The 25,054-nt window shown below is 46.1% G+C and overlaps 2 protein-coding genes across 2 annotated transcripts in view; both read left to right on the forward strand.

Moving 5' to 3' along the window:
- Positions 1-136: 136 nt before the first annotated feature.
- On the forward strand, positions 137-17,527 carry LOC129848664 (protein FAM135A-like; the record flags this gene model as incomplete). Its single annotated transcript, XM_055915760.1, has 10 exons — positions 137-599; positions 1,094-1,288; positions 3,073-5,161; positions 7,447-7,607; positions 7,921-8,012; positions 8,872-8,969; positions 10,680-10,831; positions 13,114-13,224; positions 13,388-13,501; positions 15,504-17,527. Coding segments are annotated over 10 exons (3,681 nt in total), but the record flags the coding sequence as incomplete, so codon positions are not given.
- Positions 17,528-19,889: 2,362 nt separating this feature from the next.
- Positions 19,890-25,054, forward strand: part of LOC129848665 (FERM domain-containing protein 6-like) — a gene marked incomplete at its 3' end in the record, with an annotated part of 37,987 nt that continues 32,822 nt past the window's right edge. Inside the window, 1 exon segment of the mRNA XM_055915761.1 lies at positions 19,890-20,115.

A 25,054-nucleotide genomic window follows, 5' to 3' on the forward strand; every position in this document is an offset into this window, starting at 1 on the left:
CCCTCCTTACGTCTTCTTTCTCTCTCTCTCTCCCCTCCTCACGTCTTCTCTCTCTCTCTCTCCCCTCCTCACGTCTCTCTCTCTCTCTCTCCCCTCCTCACGTCTTCTCTCTCTCTCTCTCCCCTCCTCACGTCTTCTCTCTCTCTCTCTCCCCTCCTCACGTCTTCTCTCTCTCTCTCTCCCCTCCTCACGTCTTCTCTCTCTCTCTCTCCCCTCCTCACGTCTTCTCTCTCTCTCTCTCTCCCCTCCTCACGTCTTCTCTCTCTCTCTCTCTCCCCTCCTCACGTCTTCTCTCTCTCTCTCTCTCCCCTCCTCACGTCTTCTCTCTCTCCCCTCTTCGTCTTCTCTCTCTCTCTCTCTCTCTCTCTCTCTCCCCTCCTCACGTCTTCTCTCTCTCTCTCCCCTCCTCACGTCTTCTCTCTCTCTCTCCCCTCCTCACGTCAGTGCTCACAGCCACCAGCAGATGACCACAGCCATCAAGAGTTCCTCCTACTTCCTGTCTCTACCACCACTTCCTGTTGCATGTGCCGACCTTGACGGGGACGTCAGCTCCCTGCCAATCATCTTCGAGGACAGATACCTGGACTCTATCACGGAAGGTCAGCGACGCAATAGAAATAGAATGAAATAGATTCTGTTTCTATATTTCTATGAGTAACATGGCAGACCGTTAGAGAGACAGCTATTTAAAGCAAGGATGTGTTCACTTCAATTTAGAAAAGTCAGGAAAGTAAATATTGTTTCCGGTCTAGGTTATGATGTATGTATAGAGGGTTATGTCATAAAAGCAGGAATTTGTGATTAATCAGGGAAAATCACATTCACGCTTGCACTTTATAATATGATCCCTACAATCACAGGAACTTGTTCATCTAAGTGCCTTGAACATTTGAAGTGAGACTGGAAAGTGGCAACATGGAAGTGTTTCTTTGTCTTTCTCTATGAATATATTTAGTCTGTTGTGTATCATCTCTATATATTATGTCTGTTGATTCAGTTTACAATGGCATCACCATTTCACCTAATGTAATGGGTATATGTAAATCTACTTGGTCATTGAGATTTTCTCCATACTCTGGTTTCCCTGCTTCAGATCGGGACGGGCCGTGGCTGGGCATACATAATCCCCGGAGTGGCTCCACGTCCTCCGGTAACTCTAAGGCCAGCTCTTCCTCTTCTACTGCAGCTGCCACAGCATCCTTCCCCAGCCCCATCCTGGAGCCTCGGCCCCCAACCATGATGGACACAACCTGGCCCGATGACTGCCCAGATCTGCCCAAGTCCAAAGGTGTGTTGTTGTTATTCATAGGAATAGTTACTATCAAAGTTACTATCATAGTTACTATGCTAAACGTTCAGGTGATAGTTACTACGCTAGACGTTCAGGTGACAGTTACTACGCCAGACGTTCAGGTGACAGTTACTACGCCAGACGTTCAGGTGATAGTTACTACGCCAGACGTTCAGGTGATAGTTACTACGCCAGACGTTCAGGTGATAGTTACTACGCCAGACGTTCAGGTGATAGTTAGTACGCTAGACGTTCAGGTGATAGTTAGTACGCTAGACGTTCAGGTGACAGTTACTACGCTAGACGTTCAGGTGATAGTTACTACGCCAGACGTTCAGGTGATAGTTAGTATGCTAGACGTTCAGGTGACAGTTACTACGCTAGACGTTCAGGTGATAGTTACTACACCAGACGTTCAGGTGATAGTTAGTACGCTAGACGTTCAGGTGACAGTTACTACGCTAGACGTTCAGGTGATAGTTACTACGCTAGACGTTCAGGTGATAGTTACTACGCTAGACGTTCAGGTGATAGTTACTACGCTAGACGTTCAGGTGATAGTTACTACGCTAGACGTTCAGGTGATAGTTACTACACCAGACGTTCAGGTGACAGTTACTACGCTAGACGTTCAGGTGACAGTTAGTACGCTAGACGTTCAGGTGACAGTTACTACGCTAGACGTTCAGGTGATAGTTACTACACCAGACGTTCAGGTGATAGTTACTACACCAGACGTTCAGGTGATAGTTACTACGCTAGACGTTCAGGTGACAGTTACTACGCTAGACGTTCAGGTGACAGTTACTACGCTAGACGTTCAGGTGATAGTTAGTATGCTAGACGTTCAGGTGACAGTTACTACGCTAGACGTTCAGGTGACAGTTACTGCGCTAGACGTTCAGGTGATAATTACTACGCCAGACGTTCAGGTGACAGTTACTACGCTAGACGTTCAGGTGACAGTTACTACGCTAGACGTTCAGGTGACAGTTACTACGCTAGACGTTCAGGTGACAGTTACTACGCTAGACGTTCAGGTGACAGTTACTACGCCAGACGTTCAGGTGACAGTTACTACGCTAGACGTTCAGGTGACAGTTACTACGCTAGACGTTCAGGTGATAGTTACTACGCCAGACGTTCAGGTGATAGTTAGTATGCTAGACGTTCAGGTGACAGTTACTACGCTAGACGTTCAGGTGATAGTTACTACGCTAGACGTTCAGGTGACAGTTACTGCGCTAGACGTTCAGGTGGCAGTTACTGCGCTAGACGTTCAGGTGGCAGTTACTGCGCTAGACGTTCAGGTGGCAGTTACTACGCAAGACGTTCAGGTGGCAGTTACTACGCTAGACGTTCAGGTGGCAGTTACTACGCCAGACGTTCAAGTGACAGTTACTACGCTAGACGTTCAGGTGGCAGTTACTGCGCTAGACGGTCAGGTGACAATTACTACGCTAGACGTTCAGGTGACAATTACTACGCTAGACGTTCAGGTGACAGTTACTACGCTAGACGTTCAGGTGACAGTTACTACGCTAGACGTTCAGGTGGCAGTTACTACGCTAGACGTTCAGGTGATAGTTATTGTGTGTTCTGCCCCCAGTGAGTACTGTCTCAGTCTATATGCCTTGGTAAATATGGCACTGACAAATCCTTGATGATGCTTCCGTGAATAGAGTGGGAACCATGATGTTTTATCAGTTCATCTGAAGCACGTTGGGTTTGTTATAAAACTCCTTAAAAAATAAAACACATACTTTTTCTTTGTATTAAAGGCAAGTCGGTGAAACTGAAGAAGAACGCCAAGACGGAGAGGGAGAACGCCAAGAAGCTCATCAGACAGGGATCCAAGGACTCTGTGGTTCTGGTGGCCTATAAGAACCTGGGGAAGGCCGCTAACTCGGCTAACCCTTCACAGCTAACACTTGGAGAAACTGACCAGGACAGAGAGGCCCAGGGACAGGGAGAGGCTGGCCTGAAGCAGCAGAGGGAGGAGAGGGAGCAGGGGGAGAGGGATGCCTTGCTGGGGGTGACTGGGGGAGACTCCAACACTGACCTAAGGACTAGGATCTCCAAATATTTTCCTGAGCCTGGTGCTACCACCACCACCACCGTCGCTGGACAGGCAAATGCTGTTCTTCATTTTGACTCTCTCCTTGAGGATGACGTCCTAGTAGCTAGTGGCGTGGCTAGCCAGAAAGGTTACTTCACAGCCTTAGTGAGCTTGGACACACAGAACAAGCCGGCCCAGGCTGGTCCTGGAGCTGTAGCCGGATTAGCCACCACAGATAATAACCAAGTAATTCACAAAAATGCTGCCGTTGACCACTGCAGCCAGCAGCTGCCCGATCACTACACGCCTGGTTCTACCGCCACTGGACTCAGGCACATTGAGGTCCAACCCAGTGACAAGGACCCGTACCAAGGAGACGCAGTGACAGTTCTCCTGCCCTGTCGCACGGATGGGGATGGGACCTCCAAAAGAGATGTCCCAGAAATCTCCCAGACAGACCTGTGTATGTCCGACTCTAAACACCTTGCTATGAGAGACTGGAGGTCTGAGGTGACTGACAGGCCTGGGGGTAGAGAGGTAATGACAGAGGTTAGTCAGAGGCCAGGCCTGGTGCTTCTACAGCAGGTGAAGGGTGATTGTATCAGGCTGCCACCAGACGGAGGTGCTGCAGTCCCCAGTGCCTCCTCCCGCCTCTCCGACTCTGGTATCGAGAGCGAGCCCAGCTCCTTCGCTATCCAGCTGGCTACCCAGGGTGGGGCCGGAGGGCTGGCTGGGGCCCCTGAGACTGAGTTGGGCCCCCAGCAGGCCGAACGGCCCCTACTCAGCCCTGCTCCCCGGCCCGTCCAGCCCACCTCTGTCCATAAAGGCAACTTGGGGGCTGGAGAGGGCCTCAACCCGGAGAGTACAGTCAGCGCGGTCAGCGGCGTCCAGTCTTCCCTCACCTCTATCAACTCGCTGCCCTCGGATGACGAGGAGGAGGGGGGTACATCTGTGTCCAGGGGCTCCAGCAGTGTAGGAGGAGGGGAGGCCGAGGGGCTACCAGGCCCAGGGGGAATGAGGAAGTCCAGTGTTCTGGTACAGGAGCAACAGAGCCTGGTGTTCTATGGAGAACCACCACTATCTGTCCCAACACGCTGCTCTGTACCCAGCCAAACGCACGCCAATGCTGGGATGGGCCTCAACACCACTGCTAGTGGGGGTTCTGCTTCTCAATATCTGCCTCCTAGGACTTTTTCCTCAACCTCTGAGTCAACACTTAACACTGATCCCAGGTTGTTAACAGGTTTCTCTGAGGGGGCCGTAGGGGGTCCAGGTGCCCCCCGTAGTGAGCCCCAGACAGCCTCCTACCCCTCCTCTAACTCCACCGCCAGCAGCAGTGACCTAGTCAAGAAGGGACTGGTAGAAAACTACTTTGGCTCGCGCTCCAGCACAGACGTCTCAGAGATCAGCCCTGTAGAGACGTCAGCTATCACCCTGGGGATACTGTCTGGAGCGGGGCCGGGGCCGCCTGTAGAGGAAGACGAGGAAGAGGACAACGAGATGATAGAGAACGGCTTCTACGAGGAAGGAGACGGCTTGGCGTTCGTGAACGGTGTCGTTGACGAGGAGGAGGAGGATGAAGGGGATGGAGGGGCAGTAGGGAGGAGTCTGTTGTTTGAACAGTTGGGACTGGACCATGTTCAGGAGCCCAGGGGTCTTCCTCCAGGCTATGGTGCCCCTGTCCGCTCCCCCCTGGCCCCCAGCTCAGTGGGCTCTTCCCAGGGGAGACCTCTAGTCCCTATCCCCTCCACCTCCCTCACCTCCAACAGCCTGCGCTGGTATGACAGCGCCCCCACACCACAGATGAAAGCGTGAGTCCACAGTCTAGTCACCTCATGTCCTACAGTCCACAGTCTAGTCATCTCATGTCCTACAGTCCACAGTCTAGTCACCTCATGTCCTACAGTCCACAGTCTAGTCACCTCATGTCCTACAGTCCACGGTCTAGTCATCTCGTGTCCTACAGTCCACAGTCTAGTCACCTCGTGTCCTACAGTCCACAGTCTAGTCACCTCATGTCCTACATTCCACAGTCTAGTCATCTCATGTCCTACAGTCCACAGTCTAGTCACCTCATGTCCTACAGTCCACGGTCTAGTCACCTCATGTCCTACAGTCCACGGTCTAGTCACCTCATGTCCTACAGTCCACGGTCTAGTCACCTCATGTCCTACAGTCCACAGTCTAGTCACCTCAGTCCACAGTCTAGTCACCTCATGTCCTACAGTCCACAGTCTAGTCACCTCATGTCCTACAGTCCACAGTCTAGTCACCTCATGTCCTACAGTCCACAGTCTAGTCACCTCATGTCCTACAGTCCACAGTCTAGTCACCTCATGTCCTACAGTCCACAGTCTAGTCACCTCATGTCCTACAGTCCACAGTCTAGTCACCTCATGTCCTACAGTCCACAGTCTAGTCACCTCATGTCCTACAGTCCACAGTCTAGTCATCTCATGTCCTACAGTCCACAGTCTAGTCACCTCATGTCCTACAGTCCACAGTCTAGTCACCTCATGTCCCACAGTCTAGTCACCTCATGTCCCACAGTCTAGTCACCTCATGTCCCACAGTCTAGTCACCTCATGTCCCACAGTCTAGTCACCTCATGTCCCACAGTCTAGTCACCTCATGTCCTACAGTCCACAGTCTAGTCACCTCGTGTCCTACAGTCCACAGTCTAGTCACCTCGTGTCCTACAGTCCACAGTCTAGTCACCTCGTGTCCTACAGTCCACAGTCTAGTCATCTCGTGTCTGTCCTACAGTCCACAGTCTAGTCACCTCGTGTCCTACAGTCCACAGTCTAGTCACCTCGTGTCCTACAGTCCACAGTCTAGTCACCTCGTGTCCTACAGTCCACAGTCTAGTCACCTCGTGTCCTACAGTCCACGGTCTAGTCACCTCGTGTCCTACAGTCCACAGTCTAGTCACCTCGTGTCCTACAGTCCACCGTCTAGTCACCTCGTGTCCTACAGTCCACCGTCTAGTCACCTCGTGTCCTACAGTCCACCGTCTAGTCACCTCATGTCCTACAGTCCACCGTCTAGTCATCTCGTGTCATGTCCTACAGTCCACCGTCTAGTCACCTCGTGTCCTACAGTCCACAGTCTAGTCATCTCGTGTCCTACAGTCCACAGTCTAGTCACCTCGTGTCCTACAGTCCACAGTCTAGTCATCTCGTGTCTGTCCTACAGTCCACCGTCTAGTCACCTCATGTCCTACAGTCCACAGTCTAGTCACCTCGTGTCCTACAGTCCACAGTCTAGTCACCTCGTGTCCTACAGTCCACGGTCTAGCCACCTCGTGTCCTACAGTCCACAGTCTAGTCATCTCATGTCCTACAGTCCACAGTTCCATCATTTCATTTCTGCTACCTTGATGGTTATGTCTTAAGCGTTAGCTAGGGAAATGTTGCTCTGTTAACTTTACTGTATTAGGTTGATTTGACAGGGACAATGCACCATTTGCACATTAATGTGGTCCTTTGTGGCTCAGTCTGTAGATAATGGCGCTTGCAACGCCAAGGGTTGTAGGTTCGATTCCTGTTAGGACCACCCATATGTAAAATGTATGCATGCATGACTGTAAGTCAATTTGGATTAAAGCATTTGCTATATGGCACATACACTGAGTGTACAAAACATTAGGAACATCTTCCTAGTATTGCATTGCACTCCCCCTTTTGTCCTCAGTTCTTCACACAAACCGGTGCGCCTGGAACCTACTACCATACCCTGTTCAGAGGCACTTCTCTTTTGTCTTGTCCATTCAACCTCTGAATGACACACATACACAATCCATGTCTCAATTGTCTTAAGGCTTAAAAATCCTTCTTTAACCTGTCTCCTCCCCTTCATCTACACTGATTGAAGTGGATTTAACAAGTGACATCAATAAGGGATCATAGCTTTCACCTGTATTCACCTGGTCAGTCTGTCATGGAAAGAGCAGGTGTTCTTAATGTTTTGTATACTCAGTGTATATGCTCAGTGTACAGTAGTAGTATTATTATGATTATCATAATAGCTTATATTATTAATCAACATTACTGGCCAGGCAAATAATAAAAATGTCTTCCTTATCCTCGTGGTGTAGTTTTGTTGCGGCCAAAGAGGAGTTGAAGCAGCTGAGACTACCAGGGTTCCTGTACAGTGAGGTGGGGGACCTGGCCTCCAGTGTTCCTTACTTTAGCCTGGAGGAGGATGACAACTGTGACGAGGGCATCCACCTCATCGTCTGTGTCCACGGCCTCGATGGTAACTACACTTTATCCATTTAGTCAGATAATCAACCCATCTTGTTATCTGCTTCAGTTCTTTTGCCACAGGACATGTTGTGGTCCGATATACTGAAAACCGATCTGGGTTCAAATACTATTGAAATAATTTCACATCCTTTACCTGGGCTTGATCAAGCTTGACTTGGCAATGGAACCAATAGGAAAGCCCCAGTAGTGGTGTTCCAGACAGGTTAATGCATCGCTCATAGTATTTGAAAGATTTCAAACGGTATTTGAACCCAGGTCTAATGTGAAATATCTTGGGTGTTCCTTCATTCTGTGTCTTCCAGGTAACAGTGCTGACCTGCGTCTGGTGAAGACCTACTTGGAGCTGGGCCTACCTGGAGCTAGGATAGACTTCCTCATGTCCGAACGCAACCAGGTAATTAACCATAATGAACCGGACCTGAACCAACCGACACTACCTCATTATGGGACACCTGAACCAGCCGACACTACCTCATTATGGGACACCTGAACCAACCGACACTACCTCATTATGGGACACCTGAACCAACCGACACTACCTCATTATGGGACACCTGAACCAACCGACACTACCTCATTATGGGACACCTGAACCAACCGACACTACCTCATTATGGGACACCTGAACCAACCGACACTACCTCATTATGGGACACCTGAACCAACCGACACTACCTCATTATGGGACACCTGAACCAACCGACACTACCTCATTATGGGACACCTGAACCAACCGACACTACCTCATTATGGGGCACCTGAACCAATCTACACTACCTCATTATGGGACACCTGAACCAACAAACACTACCTCATTATGGTACACCTGAACCAACCGACACTACCTCATTATGGTACACCTGAACCAACCGACACTACCTCATTATGGGGCACCTGAACCAATCTACACTACCTCATTATGGTACACCTGAACCAACAAACACTACCTCATTATGGTACACCTGAACCAACCGACACTACCTCATTATGGTACACCTAAACCAACCGACACTACCTCATCTGCCTCTTTACTTCACATTATTATGGGACGTTATATAAGTCCATTCGTACTTGAATGACAATCAACAATGGATGGTAAATAGGAATTTATTCTAGTTTCGTCTCATGGGAGTGCAGTATTGTCATGGGAGTGCAGTTTCGTCTGTATCCTCTTATGCAAGTGCAGTAAACAATGCCGTGTCCTTGTCAGTCTGTAGAACTTTAGGTCTGACTTGTTGTTGTTTTCCCCACAGAATGACACGTTTGCTGACTTTGAGCAGATGACAGACCGGCTGTTGGATGAAATAGTTCAGTACATTCAGATCTACAACCTCACCGTCTCTAAGATCAGGTACATATGGGTTCTTCAGGTCTACAACCTCACCGTCTCTAAGATCAGGTACATATGGGTTCTTCAGGTCTACAACCTCACCGTCTCTAAGATCAGGTACATATGGGTTCTTCAGGTCTACAACCTCACCGTCTCTAAGATCAGGTACATATGGGTTCTTCAGGTCTACAACCTCACCGTCTCTAAGATCAGGTACATATGGGTTCTTCAGGTCTACAACCTCACCGTCTCTAAGATCAGGTACATATGGGTTCTTCAGGTCTACAACCTCACCGTCTCTAAGATCAGGTACATATGGGTTCTTCAGGTCTACAACCTCACCGTCTCTAAGATCAGGTACATATGGGTTCTTCAGGTCTACAACCTCACCGTCTCTAAGATCAGGTACATATGGGTTCTTCAGGTCTACAACCTCACCGTCTCTAAGATCAGGTACATATGGGTTCTTCAGGTCTACAACCTCACCGTCTCTAAGATCAGGTACATATGGGTTCTTCAGGTCTACAACCTCACCGTCTCTAAGATCAGGTACATATGGGTTCTTCAGGTCTACAACCTCACCGTCTCTAAGATCAGGTACATATGGGTTCTTCAGGTCTACAACCTCACCGTCTCTTCTTCTTGCCCAGTCTGACTACTAATGGTGCAATAGTCTGAAGTGTGTCCCTCTCCTCTTCTTCATCTGCGCTGATGGAAAGAAGTAATAATGGTATGGGCAGAAGCAACATAGTGGATCTCTAGCACCCATGAATTGGCTTTCCCCTGTCCAGTCAGTCACCCCTTTTCCCCTGTCCAGTCAGTCACCCCTTTTCCCCTGTCCAGTCAGTCACCCCTTTTCCCCTGTCCAGTCAGTCACCCCTTTTCCCCTGTCCAGTCAGTCACCCCTTTTCCCCTGTCCAGTCAGTCACCCCTTTCCCACTGTCCAGTCAGTCACCCCTTTCCCACTGTCCAGTCAGTCACCCCTTTCCCACTGTCCAGTCAGTCACCCCTTTCCCACTGTCCAGTCAGTCACCCCTTTCCCACTGTCCAGTCAGTCACCCCTTTCCCACTGTCCAGTCAGTCACCCCTTTCCCACTGTCCAGTCAGTCACCCCTTTCCCACTGTCCAGTCAGTCACCCCTTTCCCACTGTCCAGTCAGTCACCCCTTTCCCACTGTCCAGTCAGTCACCCCTTTCCCACTGTCCAGTCAGTCACCCCTTTCCCACTGTCCAGTCAGTCACCCCTTTCCCACTGTCCAGTCAGTCACCCCTTTCCCACTGTCCAGTCAGTCACCCCTTTCCCACTGTCCAGTCAGTCACCCCTTTCCCACTGTCCAGTCAGTCACCCCTTTTCCATCAGTGCAGATGGAGGAAAGAAGACAAGGAGTTGAATCAGCTTAATACTATTGAGATGCCCCCTGGTGTATGACAGTGCTCTCCACATCCAGCCATATTTAATTGTCCCCCACCATGAAATCGGGGAGGGGATCTGTCTTGGTCCTTTAATACGTTAGTCCCTCATGATATCTCAGAAACCACTGGCCCAATTCTGAGGAAACTTGGGTGAATGATGCATCTTGCCATAGAGATATGGCATTTACAAAATGACACTGATTGGCCCAAGCTATATGGGGGTTGCGTCATTCGTGGGGGTCGGCATGTTCACTGTTACCTTGTTTGATTTGAGCTCCTGCGTGATCTCTGACCTGTGTCTATATTCTCTGTTTCTCAGCTTCGTAGGCCACTCCCTGGGGAACCTGATAGTTCGTTCAGTACTGACCAGACCCAGGTTTAAATGTTACCTGAGCAGACTTCACACCTTCCTCTCTCTGTCTGGACCTCACCTGGGTACCCTGTACAACAGCTCTGCTCTGGTCAACACAGGTATGTCTCTCTGCACTATACCCTCTACAGCAGGGATCAGCACCTAGATTCAGCCACGGAACCATTTGTTTATTTTCTGGAGCGGATGGTTGGGGAGGCCGGAACAATTAGAAATAATATTCAAATTGACCGCAAGAAGCACAAATATATGTGTTGACTAAAACATAACAATTTCAAACCTTGCTTATATTTGTATAAGATCATGTCTCTTATATGTGTGGGAATACTGGAACGGGTTTCTTCAATTCATTTCAGTCTCTTATATGCGTGGGAATACTGGAACAGGTTTCTTCAATTCATTTCAGTCTCTTATATGCGTGGGAATACTGGAACGGGTTCCTTCAATTCATTTCAGTCTCTTATATGCGTGGGAATACTGGAACAGGTTTCTTCAATTCATTTCAGTCTCTTATATGCGTGGGAATACTGGAACGGGTTCCTTCAATTCATTTCAGTCTCTTATATGTGTGGGAATACTGGAACAGGTTTCTTCAATTCATTTCAGTCTCTTATATGCGTGGGAATACTGGAACGGGTTCCTTCAATTCATTTCAGTCTCTTATATGCGTGGGAATACTGGAACAGGTTTCTTCAATTCATTTCAGTCTCTTATATGTGTGGGAATACTGGAACGGGTTTCTTCAATTCATTTCAGTCTCTTATATGTGTGGGAATACTGGAACGGGTTTCTTCAATTCATTTCAGTCTCTTATATGCGTGGGAATACTGGAACGGGTTTCTTCAATTCATTTCAGTCTCTTATATGCGTGGGAATACTGGAACAGGTTTCTTCAATTCATTTCAGTCTCTTATATGTGTGGGAATACTGGAACAGGTTTCTTCAATTCATTTCAGTCTCTTATATGTGTGGGAATACTGGAACAGGTTTCTTCAATTCATTTCAGTCTCTTATATGTGTGGGAATACTGGAACGGGTTTCTTCAATTCATTTCAGTCTCTTATATGCGTGGGAATACTGGAACAGGTTTCTTCAATTCATTTCAGTCTCTTATATGCGTGGGAATACTGGAACAGGTTTCTTCAATTCATTTCAGTCTATATGTGTGGGAATACTGGAACGGGTTTCTTCAATTCATTTCAGTCTCTTATATGTGTGGGAATACTGGAACGGGTTTCTTCAATTCATTTCAGTCTCTTATATGCGTGGGAATACTGGAACGGGTTTCTTCAATTCATTTCAGTCTCTTATATGCGTGGGAATACTGGAACAGGTTTCTTCAATTCATTTCAGTCTCTTATATGTGTGGGAATACTGGAACAGGTTTCTTCAATTCATTTCAGTCTCTTATATGTGTGGGAATACTGGAACGGGTTTCTTCAATTCATTTCAGTCTCTTATATGCGTGGGAATACTGGAACAGGTTTCTTCAATTCATTTCATTTGGAGCTGTTTTCCTGGTGTTTTTAGCGTCTTTTATGTCCAACGATGAAAATTCTGCACACAATTTGTATTTATGTATTTTTGCTCAGAAAACTTCGGGGGGGGGGTGGGGCAAATAAAACCAACCATGGGGCCAAATTCGGCCCACTGGCCACCAGTTGGGATTTTGAAGAATCTGACAAATATCCTACCTCATTAGATTGATTTAGTTCATGCGCGCAGTGTGTTTGCGAGATGCCGTACAAAGGGCTGTTTTAAATCCGTCCCGTGACTCCTGCAGCGTCTACAGACATCCACCAAACAAGCAAAAACCCACTCTATGAGAATATGAGTGTGACAACTGATGGTCACTTCTAGATGGGCTGTGTCAGTCAGTCAGGTGGCTAGCTGCCTGCAGAGACATCTATTGCAGTACGTCGGAAGGGCTCTGGCTAGTGGTACTTAGCCAGTTATAAGGAAGCTGTAAGAAGCTAACATTTAAACGGATCCTACCTCAGAAGGAGCAAAAACAATAGGCTACTAATTTGTAATAAGTGTGCTTTACAGAGAGTAGGATACTGAGCCAGACAGTGATGTGGCGCTCAGTGGTGAGGCTGAGGCAGGCTACAATGCATGCAGAAGGAAGCAGAGGAGACATTTAGACAATACTTTAAAAACACAGGATACAACATTCCATTTAAAAAGCTCCTAGCTTACAGTTTTTAATGTTTTTAAAGTCTACGATTCCAGGAAAGTGTACTGTGAAAATGTTGAAGGTATATTTCCCTTTAACTACAGCACTGTGCTACGCTCAGTCAAGGAAACAAGTCATTGTCTTCCTCTCCCTGGTTGATTTAGTCAGTCTTTAGCCCCTGTATTCCTCCTCCTTCCTCCCTCCCAGGCCTGTGGTTCATGCAGAAGTGGAAGAAATCTGGCTCCCTGCTCCAACTGACCTGCAGAGACCACTCTGATCCCAGGCAGACCTTCCTCTACAAGCTTAGCAAGAAATCTGGTGAGTTGAGCAGAGTAAAGGTCATTGTTGTTGATGTTTTTGACAGTGCAATTTGTTACGTTGTTAACGCCTGGTATCAATCTGTTCTCCTGGGTATTTAAATGAAGCTTGCTGTCTATTGTTACATGAATAACAGGTGTGTTGTGTCAATGTATTGTGGCAGGTCTTCATCACTTCAGGAACGTGGTGTTAGTGGGCTCTCTGCAGGATCGTTACGTCCCATATCACTCAGCCAGGATAGAGATGTGTAAGACAGCCCTGAAGGACAAACAAACAGGTGGGCCCTACATATTTATCAGAGCAGGCCACAAAACACGTCCTACAGGACATTTGTTCACAGTGTAGACAAGCTACTGGACCAATAGCCTGGTTCCTCTCGCTGCTGCTTGCTGTTGGGTCTTTGCTAGGCCGGGTTACAGTTAAGCACTTTGTGACAACTGTTGATGTCGAAATGGCTTGATGAATACATCTGATTGTTGTCATGTATGGCTCAGTTGGTTAGAGCATGGCCCTTGCAACACCAGGATTGTGGGTTTGATTCCCGGGCCACCCAGATGTAAACTATGCATTCGCTTCTAAATGGAGTTTATTCTTCTTCTTCTTCTCTCTGTCACTCCCTTTTTTCTCTTTACTCCCTTTCTGTCTCTCCTTCTCTCCCCCTCGCACTCCCCCTCTCACACTGCCCTCTCCCTTTCTCACTTCCCCTCTCACACTGCCCTCTCCCTTTCTCACTTCCCCTCTCACACTGCCCTCTCCCTTTCTCACTTCCCCTCTCACACTGCCCTCTCCCTTTCTCACTTCCCCTCTCACACTGCCCTCTCCCTTTCTCACTTCCCCTCTCACACTGCCCTCTCCCTTTCTCACTTCCCCTCTCACACTGCCCTCTCCCTTTCTCACTTCCCCTCTCACACTGCCCTCTCCCTTTCTCACTTCCCCTCTCACACTGCCCTCTCCCTTTCTCACTTCCCCTCTCACACTGCCCTCTCCCTTTCTCACTCCCCCTCTCACACTGCCCTCTCCCTCTCTCACTTCCCCTCTCACACTGCCCTCTCCCTTTCTCACTTCCCCTCTCACACTGCCCTCTCCCTCTCTCACTTCCCCTCTCACACTGCCCTCTCCCTCTCTCACTTCCCCTCTCACACTGCCCTCTCCCTTTCTCACTTCCCCTCTCACACTGCCCTCTCCCTTTCTCACTTCCCCTCTCACACTGCCCTCTCCCTCTCTCACTTCCCCTCTCACACTGCCCTCTCCCTTTCTCACTTCCCCTCTCACACTGCCCTCTCCCTTTCTCACTTCCCCTCTCACACTGCCCTCTCCCTCTCGCACTCCCCCTCTCACACTCCCCCTCCCCCTTTCTCACATCCCCTCTCACACTCCCCCTCCCCCTTTCTCACTTCCCCTCTCTCACCCCCCCTCTCACTTCCCATCTCTCACCCCCCTTCTCACTTCCCATCTCTCACCCCCCTTCTCACTCCCCCTCTCACACTCTCCTTCTCACTTCCCATCTCTCACCCCCCTTTCTCACTTCCCCTCTCACCCCCCTTCTCATCTCTCACCCCCCTTCTCATCTCTCACCCCCCTTCTCATCTCTCACCCCCCTTCTCATCTCTCACCCCCCTTCTCATCTCTCACCCCCCTTCTCATCTCTCACCCCCCTTTCTCACTTCCCATCTCTCACCCCCCTTTCTCACTTCCCATCTCTCACCCATCTCTCACCCCCCTTTCTCACTTCCCATCTCTCACCCCCCTTTCTCACTTCCCATCTCTCACCCCCTTTTCTCACTTCCCCTCTCTCACCCCCTTTTCTCACTTCCCCTCTCTCACCCCCCTTCTCACTTCCCCTCTCTCACCCCCCTTCTCATCTCTCACCCCCCTTCTCACTTCCCATCTCTCACCCCCCTTCTCACTTTCACTCCCCCTCTCACACTGCCCTCTCCCTCTCGCACGCCCCCTCTCACACTCCCCCTCCCCCTTTCTCACGTCCCCTCTCTCACCCCCCTTCTCACTCCCACTCTCACACCCCCCCCCTCCCCCTTTCTCACTTCCCATCTCTCACCCCCCTTCTCACTTCCCATCTCTCACCCCCCTTCTCACTTCCCATCTCTCACCCCCCTTCTCACTTCCCATCTCTCACCCCCCTTCTCACTTCCCATCACTCACCCCCTTTCTCACTTCCCCTCTCTCACCCCCCTTCTCATCTCTCACCCCCCTTCTCACTTCCCATCTCTCACCCCCCTTCTCACTTTCACTCCCCCTCTCACACTTTCCCCCTCCCCCAGGTTCAGTATATGTAGAGATGATCGAGAACCTGTTGCTGCCGGTGCTCCAGAACAGAGACTGTAACCTGGTGCGTTATGATGTCATCCACGCCCTGCCCAACACCGCCAACTCCCTGATTGGCCGAGCAGCACACATCGCCGTCCTCGACTCGGAAATCTTCCTGGAGAAGTTCTTCCTGGTCGCAGGCCTGAAGTTCTTTCAGTAGGAGAGGAGGGGTCTATGAATCCAACCAATGGCTGGAAGGGGGGAAGTGTGGGCGGCTCAACCAATCTAACCAATGGCTGGAGCGGAGGGACATTTTTTTCAATAGGAAAGTAGGAGTGGCCACCCAATCAAATAAATGACTGGAGGAGGGAGAATGGGGGCCTCCCAATCAATAACCTGGTCCCATATCTGTTTTGACCTTTTTGGTCAACTCCTATAATCATTGACATGCCAAAAAAATGTATGCATTGTATCCTGTGGCGGTCACCGGGCAGGTCACCGAGGTCACCGGGTGGCAGGAGTTTACACATTTAAGACCATGTCATTGGTGCTGAAGTGAGATCTCTGCCCATCTCCACCCAATGACCATAGAAGTTGGCAAGACTGCACAAACTGATCTGGGACCAGGCTAGCAAATAAAACCTGTGGCTGGAGGGAGAGGGGAAGAGAGGAGAACATGGAGCATACATAGAATATAATGACTAGACCATCAATCTAGTGATGCTATTTCTATCATGTGTAGCTTATATTACCTCACTGCATCCTAAACCCAATTCTCAATATTGTATCTGGTTGACTCGTATGGTTAATAGATGCATCTGCTTCCTAATGGAAGGTCAAAAGTCTAATATCAGTGGTTTTTGTATGTTTTTTAGTTCTTTTTATCGGGTTGTTAGTGAATGTTCCTTATTTTCATTGTTCTACTTCCATTTTTCAAAGGATGATTTCAAGTTGATTTTATGAATGTACTTGTGGGGGGTGGTTTTCCTTATCACATTGTAGTCTTTTCAGTGTTATTTATCTATGAAATTGTTATATTTTCACATGGTTTTGTTCAAACCATTCATTCATTTATTAAGACGATTGCAATACCGATCTGGAAATGTAGCTGCTAAAAATGGTGAGCTAACTCATCTTCTCATATTGTCGTCACCTTTTATTTAAAAGGTGCGTTTTCTTCAACAACAAATTAGTCGTAAAGTCAAACTATTATACTCTTGCATTAATTTGCACCACAACTGTATAAAAAACAGATTTTCTACTGAGGATGGTCATTTTTACTAAGTACATATTTTACTATCAGAATTTTCATTTGTGTTATTTTTTCATTTTACAAAGGTAAAGGCTTCCAGTCTAGTCGAACTAACTTAACGGAATCAATTTGATTGTAACTCGGACAATGCAGCCTGGGACTTAAGGCTTTGCGGTTTTCTATAGCTCTGGACCAGGGCGTTCGGTGCAGGTTGTTGGCGCTGAGCCTTCCTGAACAGGGGAAGAGACAACTCGTTGCGCAATGGACCAGAGCTAGGTTTTATACTGAATGCTGTTACTTTGCCATTACAGCATCGTGCACAACACTAAACCCAACCTGGTGTTGGGAACATTATACGAGCCTTGCTTGATTAAAGCATGAGAACATTTTATTACAAGGGGTTTTAAATCAACTTGTTCAACTGTTATAGCCAGACGGGTCGTGTTCATTAGGGCTCACCGTAGCAAAACGTTTTCTAACAAAGCCTTACTTATTGGACAAGTTCATGTAGGCAAGAACCCTGTTTGATTCTGTTTTCTTCCGCCTGGTGCCAAATGAATACGACCCAGATGTAAAGGTGGGGTGTAGCCACGGGTCAGTACTTATGAATAGCACATATCTTGGTTCATGGAAAGTATTTATGTTTTGCTGTCATGGATGGGTGGGTGTATTATTTATGCTTTTTAACATGAGTATTTTTAGATATAATATCAACTTCTCATTTTTTTGTGAAAATGGTTTGTATCATTGCACTCTTTACCATTAAATAAATGTATTATAAATATTTGTTGGTCTTTTTTTGCTCATTTATGCAATTTGGTTGAAAGTGAAGAACTCAAATGTTTGACTAGATGGCAGTGTATGTGGATTCCACTGCAAGATAATCACATGTCCCTGCCAGAGAAAAAAACAATAGGGAGTGGTATGGTTTTCAATCTATTCCATCTCCAGAAAAGGTTATCTAGACTTGAAGAGGACTAGCCTGGATGCCAACTCCTTATGGAACTGTCATGACAACGGCAAGATGGCTGACAATGAAATGGCAATGGAGTAGGATAAAAACAAATAAGGCCATTTTATTCCGCCATCAAATAAAGTGTCTCTGGTTGAAATGTTTGATGGATTTGGGATGAACGGTCCTCATTATTTGAGGTTGTGGTGTAAATACAAACGACAGTCAACCGTCCTAGGAATGTGTGAATGGACATTTTTCGTAGGCAAATGCCATTTATTCAGTGTCTAAAAGCCTAGTTTACCCCTCTCTCCCTTGCCCCTGTTTGGAGTCAATTATAAAAGCCTGTTGCAACCAGCTGATTTTAGGAATGTTGTCTCCCATGGTAACACTATGGAGTCCCGATTGACCTCCCTCTCCACACACACACTCACTACACAAACGCCTCCCCTTTTACCCCAGTCTCTCCTCTCTCGACACCCCCTTTCAGAGAGCAGAGGGGCATTGTGGGATGATGTAATGTGTTCCTAAATGAGACAGTCCTCCAAAGGGACTAAACTATGTTTAGCTGACTGCAAGAAAGAGGAGTGGGGGTATAGGGGTCAGAGGGCGGTAGATGAGGGGTGACGGGGTGGTGAGGTTTGGTGAGGGAGGGGTGTTATTAGGCTCATCTCCCCCCTGAGATGACGGGAAGTAGACAATGGATGGCCATCTTTTCTTGACTTGAAGAAAAGGTCAACGGCCAGGGAAACAAAATGCAACAACACCAGGTGTGAGTCTGTCAACAGTATTGTCCAGAGATCACAGTCCCGGGGGCAGTTTATCCATCCATGGCCTTACAAACCCTCTTTTACACATCCTGTCCACCAGCAGACTGCAAAGTTGTTAAACATCTCACACAGTCTAAGGCTTGTTAAGAGGACTGGGGCTGTTTTCTTTCTCTCAGACAGGTGTTATGTAGTATATATGTGTCAGATGATTGTCAGGAAAGTAGAAACTGCTTAAACATGTAATCTAACTCTGGAGAATATCCCTTGAAATGACCTATTAGTTCAAGACTAGCCTTAATCTGTGTCCTCGAAACCCTCCTATACCATTAAAGCATCTGTTAGAAATTCTAATCACAACCATTAGCTAAACTAGATAACAATAGAAATCAACAGGTTGATATGGAGACAGCAGTATGGTCTCGGACTGTGGACCTAATTAGCTGTAATCTCATATGAACTAATGCTAATCTGGGTAATCTGCTTCTTATTGGAGTAAACCCTGCCAGACTGGCTCAAACATTCATTATTGTTGCATTCCCTGGATTATTTCCCCAGACAATTAATGAGGCTTGAAACTGAATGCACCATGGCTAACTCATAGGACAAGGTGGAGGTACAAGGTTGTGTTTTTAGTTTAGGGAAGGTTAGACGTCCTTCATTTTTCAACATCAATTTAAAAAATACATTCTCATATAATTAAAATTATGGAGGCAAATTTTAGACTTGTTTTCCATTTCAATTTGATTAATTGGATTCGAAGAATGTCTAATTTATAATTTCCATTAAATATTTCTAAAAAAATATTTTCTTTCACACGTTGATGAGCTATATTAGCATATTATAGTGGTGAGTAATGAAATTAGCATGCTGTCAATCATGCTGAATCATGCAGATTACCATGCAATAGAAATGTGGCCAATAAATTATAGCGAGTGATTCCATGGCGTGTACTTTGGGATATCCTGGTTTCACACTCAACTCACCTATTGAACTAAACACAAATGTAATTGTAATATGCATAGTCATTTCACCCCTACCTACATGTACAAATGAACCTCAACTGACCTGTACCTCCATGTATATATTCTCGTTATTGTTATTTTGTTCTGTTACTTTCTATTATTTTTGACTTTAGTTTATTTGGTAAATATTTTCTTAACTCTTCTTGAACTGCACTGTTGGATACGGACTTGTAAGTAAGCATTTCACCGTAAGGTCTACACTTGTAGTTTGATTCTAATATTGAATATCAAACCTAGTTGATTAACATTGACGTTATGTCAGTATGAGAAAGTACATTGTTACAAGTATATAGGCCGTCATTGTAAATACGAATTTGTTCTATTAATTGCGAAATATAGACAATATAGTTCTTAGTGAGAAAACGAAATGTATTACTAAACTATGCTAAAACATACACCCCTTCGATGAATTGCAGTTGGTATAGTCCAGTCTGTAGCGTCTGGCTCAGCGGAGGAGCAGCTTGAAAGTTTTCAACATAACGCCAATGTTGTTACTTTTTCACTGTCCGCCAAAACTCTCAAACTACGTTCCGTTATTTTACGGATAATTTGTCTCATTTCTATGTCTGGATAACCTCAACAACATCGTTTTGTTTAAGATATTCAGGTGTTTGCTGGTTTCGTCTGTCGGTAAGTGTTACTTTTTTAACTATTTAGGGCGGCGATTGGCATAACATGCAAGCACTTGTTGCTCTTCTATTCCACGTTAATGTTTTTGTTTATTTGTGTTCATGATGCGTTTAACGTCTCCATTATTCATTCAATACAGTATTGCATTCGTTCGGCTACTATTTTAGTTTGTAGGCTACTTAGTATGCTCTAACGTTGCCTAATAAATACATTTTTATGAATCGAATACATTTTGATAAACATACACCTGCTCCAATGTGATATCATTCTCTAATTGAATTATATCACATTGATGTCCCACTTTTAACTAGGTTGGGTGTACATTTGCATTCAGCAAGGAAAGTGTGAATATTATTATTTTGTATGCAGGTGCGCTCATAGCCTCTATTGCTCAGAGGCTACTTGGATATGCTTTATGAAATGTTTCTCTAATCTCCCAGGTTCCTTCAATGACACCTTCCTCTCAAACCCTTGTCTATGTTCTGAAGAACAGTGTTGTACACTATATTACAGAGGGCTGTTTGTGTTCAAGCTCTCTGTTTTGCTTTCTGCATGATTAGTTCTAAAAAAAAACGAAGATTATTGTTACCCCAAGCGTCCACAGAAAATATACACATTTCCACGTCCTCAGCCTTCCATACATATCTCTCTCCCTAACTCTGTCCCTCTCTCTCTCTCTTTCTCTGTCTGTCTGTCTCTCTCTGTCCCTCACTCTCTTTGTATCTCTCTCTCTCTCCTTGTGTAATAATTGGAAGTTACTCTCATATTCCTTGGAAACCCCCAGATTGTAGTGTTGATCACTCTCAATGTTTCTAGTCTCTGCACCATGAAATGGATGCCTTGCTCATCTGAGATTGGAATGCTGGATGGTTATGAGGTGATTAGTTTAGGTCTGGTGGTTTTGTGTGTGTGTGTGTGTGTGTGTGTGTGTGTGTGTGTGTGTGTGTGTGTGTGTGTTTTTCATGCGACTGTGTGTGTATGCTTCCCCAGTCCCCTCATCGAGATTCTACCGGTACACTGAAGTGTTCACTTCACTGTTCAAAGTGTTCAACAGCGCAGTCCGTTGGCAGCTCTTTGCACCTTAAAGGGCTTGAACACTACAGTGCATTGGTGCAGTAGTCCAATGTGCACCTCAAATGGCACCCTATTCCCTATATAGTGCACTAATTTTGGCCAGAGCCCTATGGGCCTTGGTCTAACGTAGTGCATTAAATAGGGAATAAGGTGCCATTTGAGATGCAGATGGCATGTAGAGTGCAGCGGTCTGGTGGTGCGGCGGTCTGGTGGTGCAGCGGTCGGTCTGGTGGTGCAGCGGTCGGTCTGGTGGTGCAGCGGTCGGTCTGGTGGTGCAGCGGTCGGTCTGGTGGTGCAGCGGTCGGTCTGGTGGTGCAGCGGTCGGTCTGGTGGTGCAGCGGTCGGTCTGGTGGTGCAGCGGTCTGCACATTAAGGACATGCTAAGAACAAGGGGTTGTAATTGTCTTGAAGGGGATTTAAGGCCTTGCATATGTCTGGGCTGACTGCTCTCATGTGATGCCAGGTCTGAGGAAAACATGGCTTCAAATACTATTTTAAATCGTTCAAATACTTTAGCTGTGCTTGATTGAACCTGTTGCAATGGAACTGATAGAAAAGTGGTAAAAGTGAAGTGGGAACCCCGCCCACCTGGCCCTGCCCACCTGGCATCCCATACAGGGTAAAGCAACAAAAAAAAACTACATTATTTATACGATTTCAAATAGTATTTGAAACTAGGTCTGGATGCCAATTCTGAGGTCACTCTGGTTACACTAAGGGGATGTCGGAGGGGAGGACGAGTGAGGTAATTTCACACGTCAGCCTGCCCTGTTAGCAGACTTGTTTGTGAGTGTAAGATGAGGCTCATACTTAAACTGGCTCTGACTGTAACTGTTCTGATTAATACTTGATGGGGATATTAAGTGATAAGACTAGGTGGAAGGTACAGTGCCTTCAGGAAGTATTCACACCCCTTTACTTTTTCCATATTGTGTTGTGTTACGGCCTGAATATTAAATTGAGATTTTGTGTCACTGATTTACACACAATATCCCATAATGTCAAAGTGAAATTGTATTTGTATAAAACTTTTGAAATGAATACAAAATGAGAAGCTGAAATGTCTTGAGTCAATAAGTATTCAACCTCTTTGTTATGGCCAGCCTAAATATGTTCAGGAGTAAACAACTACTAAATTCAGGGACCTTACAGATAATTGTATGTGTGGTTTACCAAGGTCATTTTAACCACTGTAATTGAACACAGAATGAGTCCATGCAACTTATTATAAGATTTAAATCCCTGAATTGATTTAAATCCCTGAATTGAGTAGTGAATTTCAAGCACAAATCAACCCCAAAGACCAGGGAGTTCGCTAAGAAGGGCACCTATTGGTAGATGTGTAAAAAGAAGACATTGAATATCCCTTTGATCATGGTGAAGTTATTAATTACACTTTGGATAGTGTATCAATACACCCAGTCACTACAAAGATGCAGATGTACTTCTTAACTCAGTTGCGGGAGAGGAAGGAAACCACTCAGGGATTTCACTATGAGGCCATTGGGGATTTTAAAACCTTTCAGTTTTAATGGTTGTGATATGAGAACTGAAGATGGATCAACAACATTGTAGTTACTCCACAATACTAATACTAACCTAAATGTGCTCAACATCAGTCAATAAGGCACTAAAGAAAAACTGCAAAAAATGTGGCAAAGAAATGAACTTAGAAATCTCTTAGAGACTTACCCAAAAAGACTCACAGCTGGAATTGCCGCCAAAGTTGCTACTACAAAGTATTGAATAAAATAAGATATTTCTGTATTTCATTTTTATTATAGGGTATTGTGTGTCGATAGGTGAGGGGAAAACATAGATTTAATCCATTTTGAATTCAGGCTGTAACAACAACATGTGGAATAAGTCAAGGGGTATGAATACTTTCTATGTGTTGTCAAGCCTATCAGACACACTATGTAGTTCCAATCTTACTGCTCCACATTTTAAAGGGGACATCTGGGATTCCACCACCACGGTTTTTGGTACAACTGTGGGATGGGGCTGGAGAAATGTAACCACTCAAAAATGCATAGACCGAGCTATGAATGCAAGGACTCAAGTGCAAGGAATCACCACAGTCCATTCGTTGCATCCTTTATCTATTCATCTATCTATTCAAAACCATTGGGCCAAAGTTCCCTTTGTCAACAGAAACTGTGACGAAGGATTGAACCGTCTAGTCTAAGGAATTAATGCGTATACAATTCTAAGTGTTAACTCACTTTGTCTTATGCATAACTCACATTCCTGGACACTGTGTAAAACCAACGCTGTACTCAACGTCAGTCAGGCTTTTCTTTTCAACTCCCCTCTGCCCCGCTGTTCTGCAGCGTGAGTCAGATGGTCATCTACTGCCTCTGAAGGTGTGCTCTTGTGTCTGTCCCTGGCTTCTCAGACCTTTTGTTACTGGCTCATTCCATATGAATTTACTCACTTTATGACTACACTCCTTTAGGTTTGAACAAATGCTTCCAAACAGTTTTTCCTGTGGTCAGAAGTGATCAGAAAGTGCCAGAAACATTCTGGAGATAGAGGTGCTCAAACGTGACCCATTTTGCATACCCCGTCCTACCATGAGACATCCATGTCTTCTGCAATGACAAAGATAAACGGCTGAGTTTGATATCATTTGAAAGCTCACAAACAGGGAGGGTTGTCAAACTATTTGATTATTTATTTTTAAAAATGTGGTTATGATCATCTCAGATGAATAAGAGGCAGATTGTTTTTAGATCATCTCAGATGTCTGGTTTTCACGCATGTTGTAGCTTAGACCCGATCTGACATTGTCTTAGGTGTTTGTGTTGTGCCCGTCACCGGTTGAGACACAGCATTCTCTTGAATGCTTGGATGCTCCCCACAATTGAATGGTTCTCACACCAATGTTTTGGCCCGTGGACCTCACCTTCACCAGGGTTTTACAGAGAGATGAAATTGGGCCTTTGAAAAGGTTATGCCTTCTGTGAGGTAGGCAGTACATGATTATTCAAAAACAACTAGATGCAAAATGGCAACAAAAAAAATCACACGGAAGTTCCAAACAAGGGATGTTCACACAGTAGTGGGGGCTGCCTGAGTACATACAGGTTCCTGTATAGTCTAGGACTGTCGTGAGTTTTTAATCAGAGTTTTGCCTGGGCCCTGGGGGATAGTATGACTTCACAGTCAAATGTCTCAGAACAAGGCTGGCTTTTCAGGTTTTACTTTCCTGCTGAATTGTGTGCTGTTCTTCTGAGTGGCAGGTGTGAGACTCTGTTTGAACATGCTGTCCAGAGTACCTCTCAGGAGTTCTCTTACACACACACACACACACACACACACACACACCCTACACCTACCTTCAGATTGGACTTTAATTCTTGGAGGTGAGTAAGTGCAATAACGTTTATAAGGGACAGTGTTTATTGCTCCTCCTCCTTGGAGGACGTAAACACACCTAGTAAAGTACCTTGTGTTTTCTTTCTAATACTTCAGGTACATTAGACTGGCAGAATGGAACCAGTACTACTTGACGTCTGATCTAATTCTCATGACCCCATGGGCGAGTGTCAGTTAGTGGGAATAATAACATGGAGTGAATATCATAACAGGTGTGATGCACTTTTTAAAAAAACATGTTGAATCATGTCACGACGGGTGTGTGTTTAACATCAAGCCACTTTTCTAAATGCAGGAGGTGGGTAACGTGTTTGAACAGAACAGACCACAGCAGAGGCCTTTTAGGATCACAGAGGAAGTTGTTGTTTTTGGATTGTTAGTTTAGTTGCCACTAGCCACTTGTTTTCGGTGAACAGCTTTAAAATGTTTTCAGTTTTCATTTGCCTTACCTCGAGCATCTTGGCAACAGAACATTATCACTGGG

This window comes from Salvelinus fontinalis, unplaced genomic scaffold (assembly GCF_029448725.1).
Source record: "Salvelinus fontinalis isolate EN_2023a unplaced genomic scaffold, ASM2944872v1 scaffold_1089, whole genome shotgun sequence".
NCBI lineage: Eukaryota > Metazoa > Chordata > Actinopteri > Salmoniformes > Salmonidae > Salvelinus > Salvelinus fontinalis.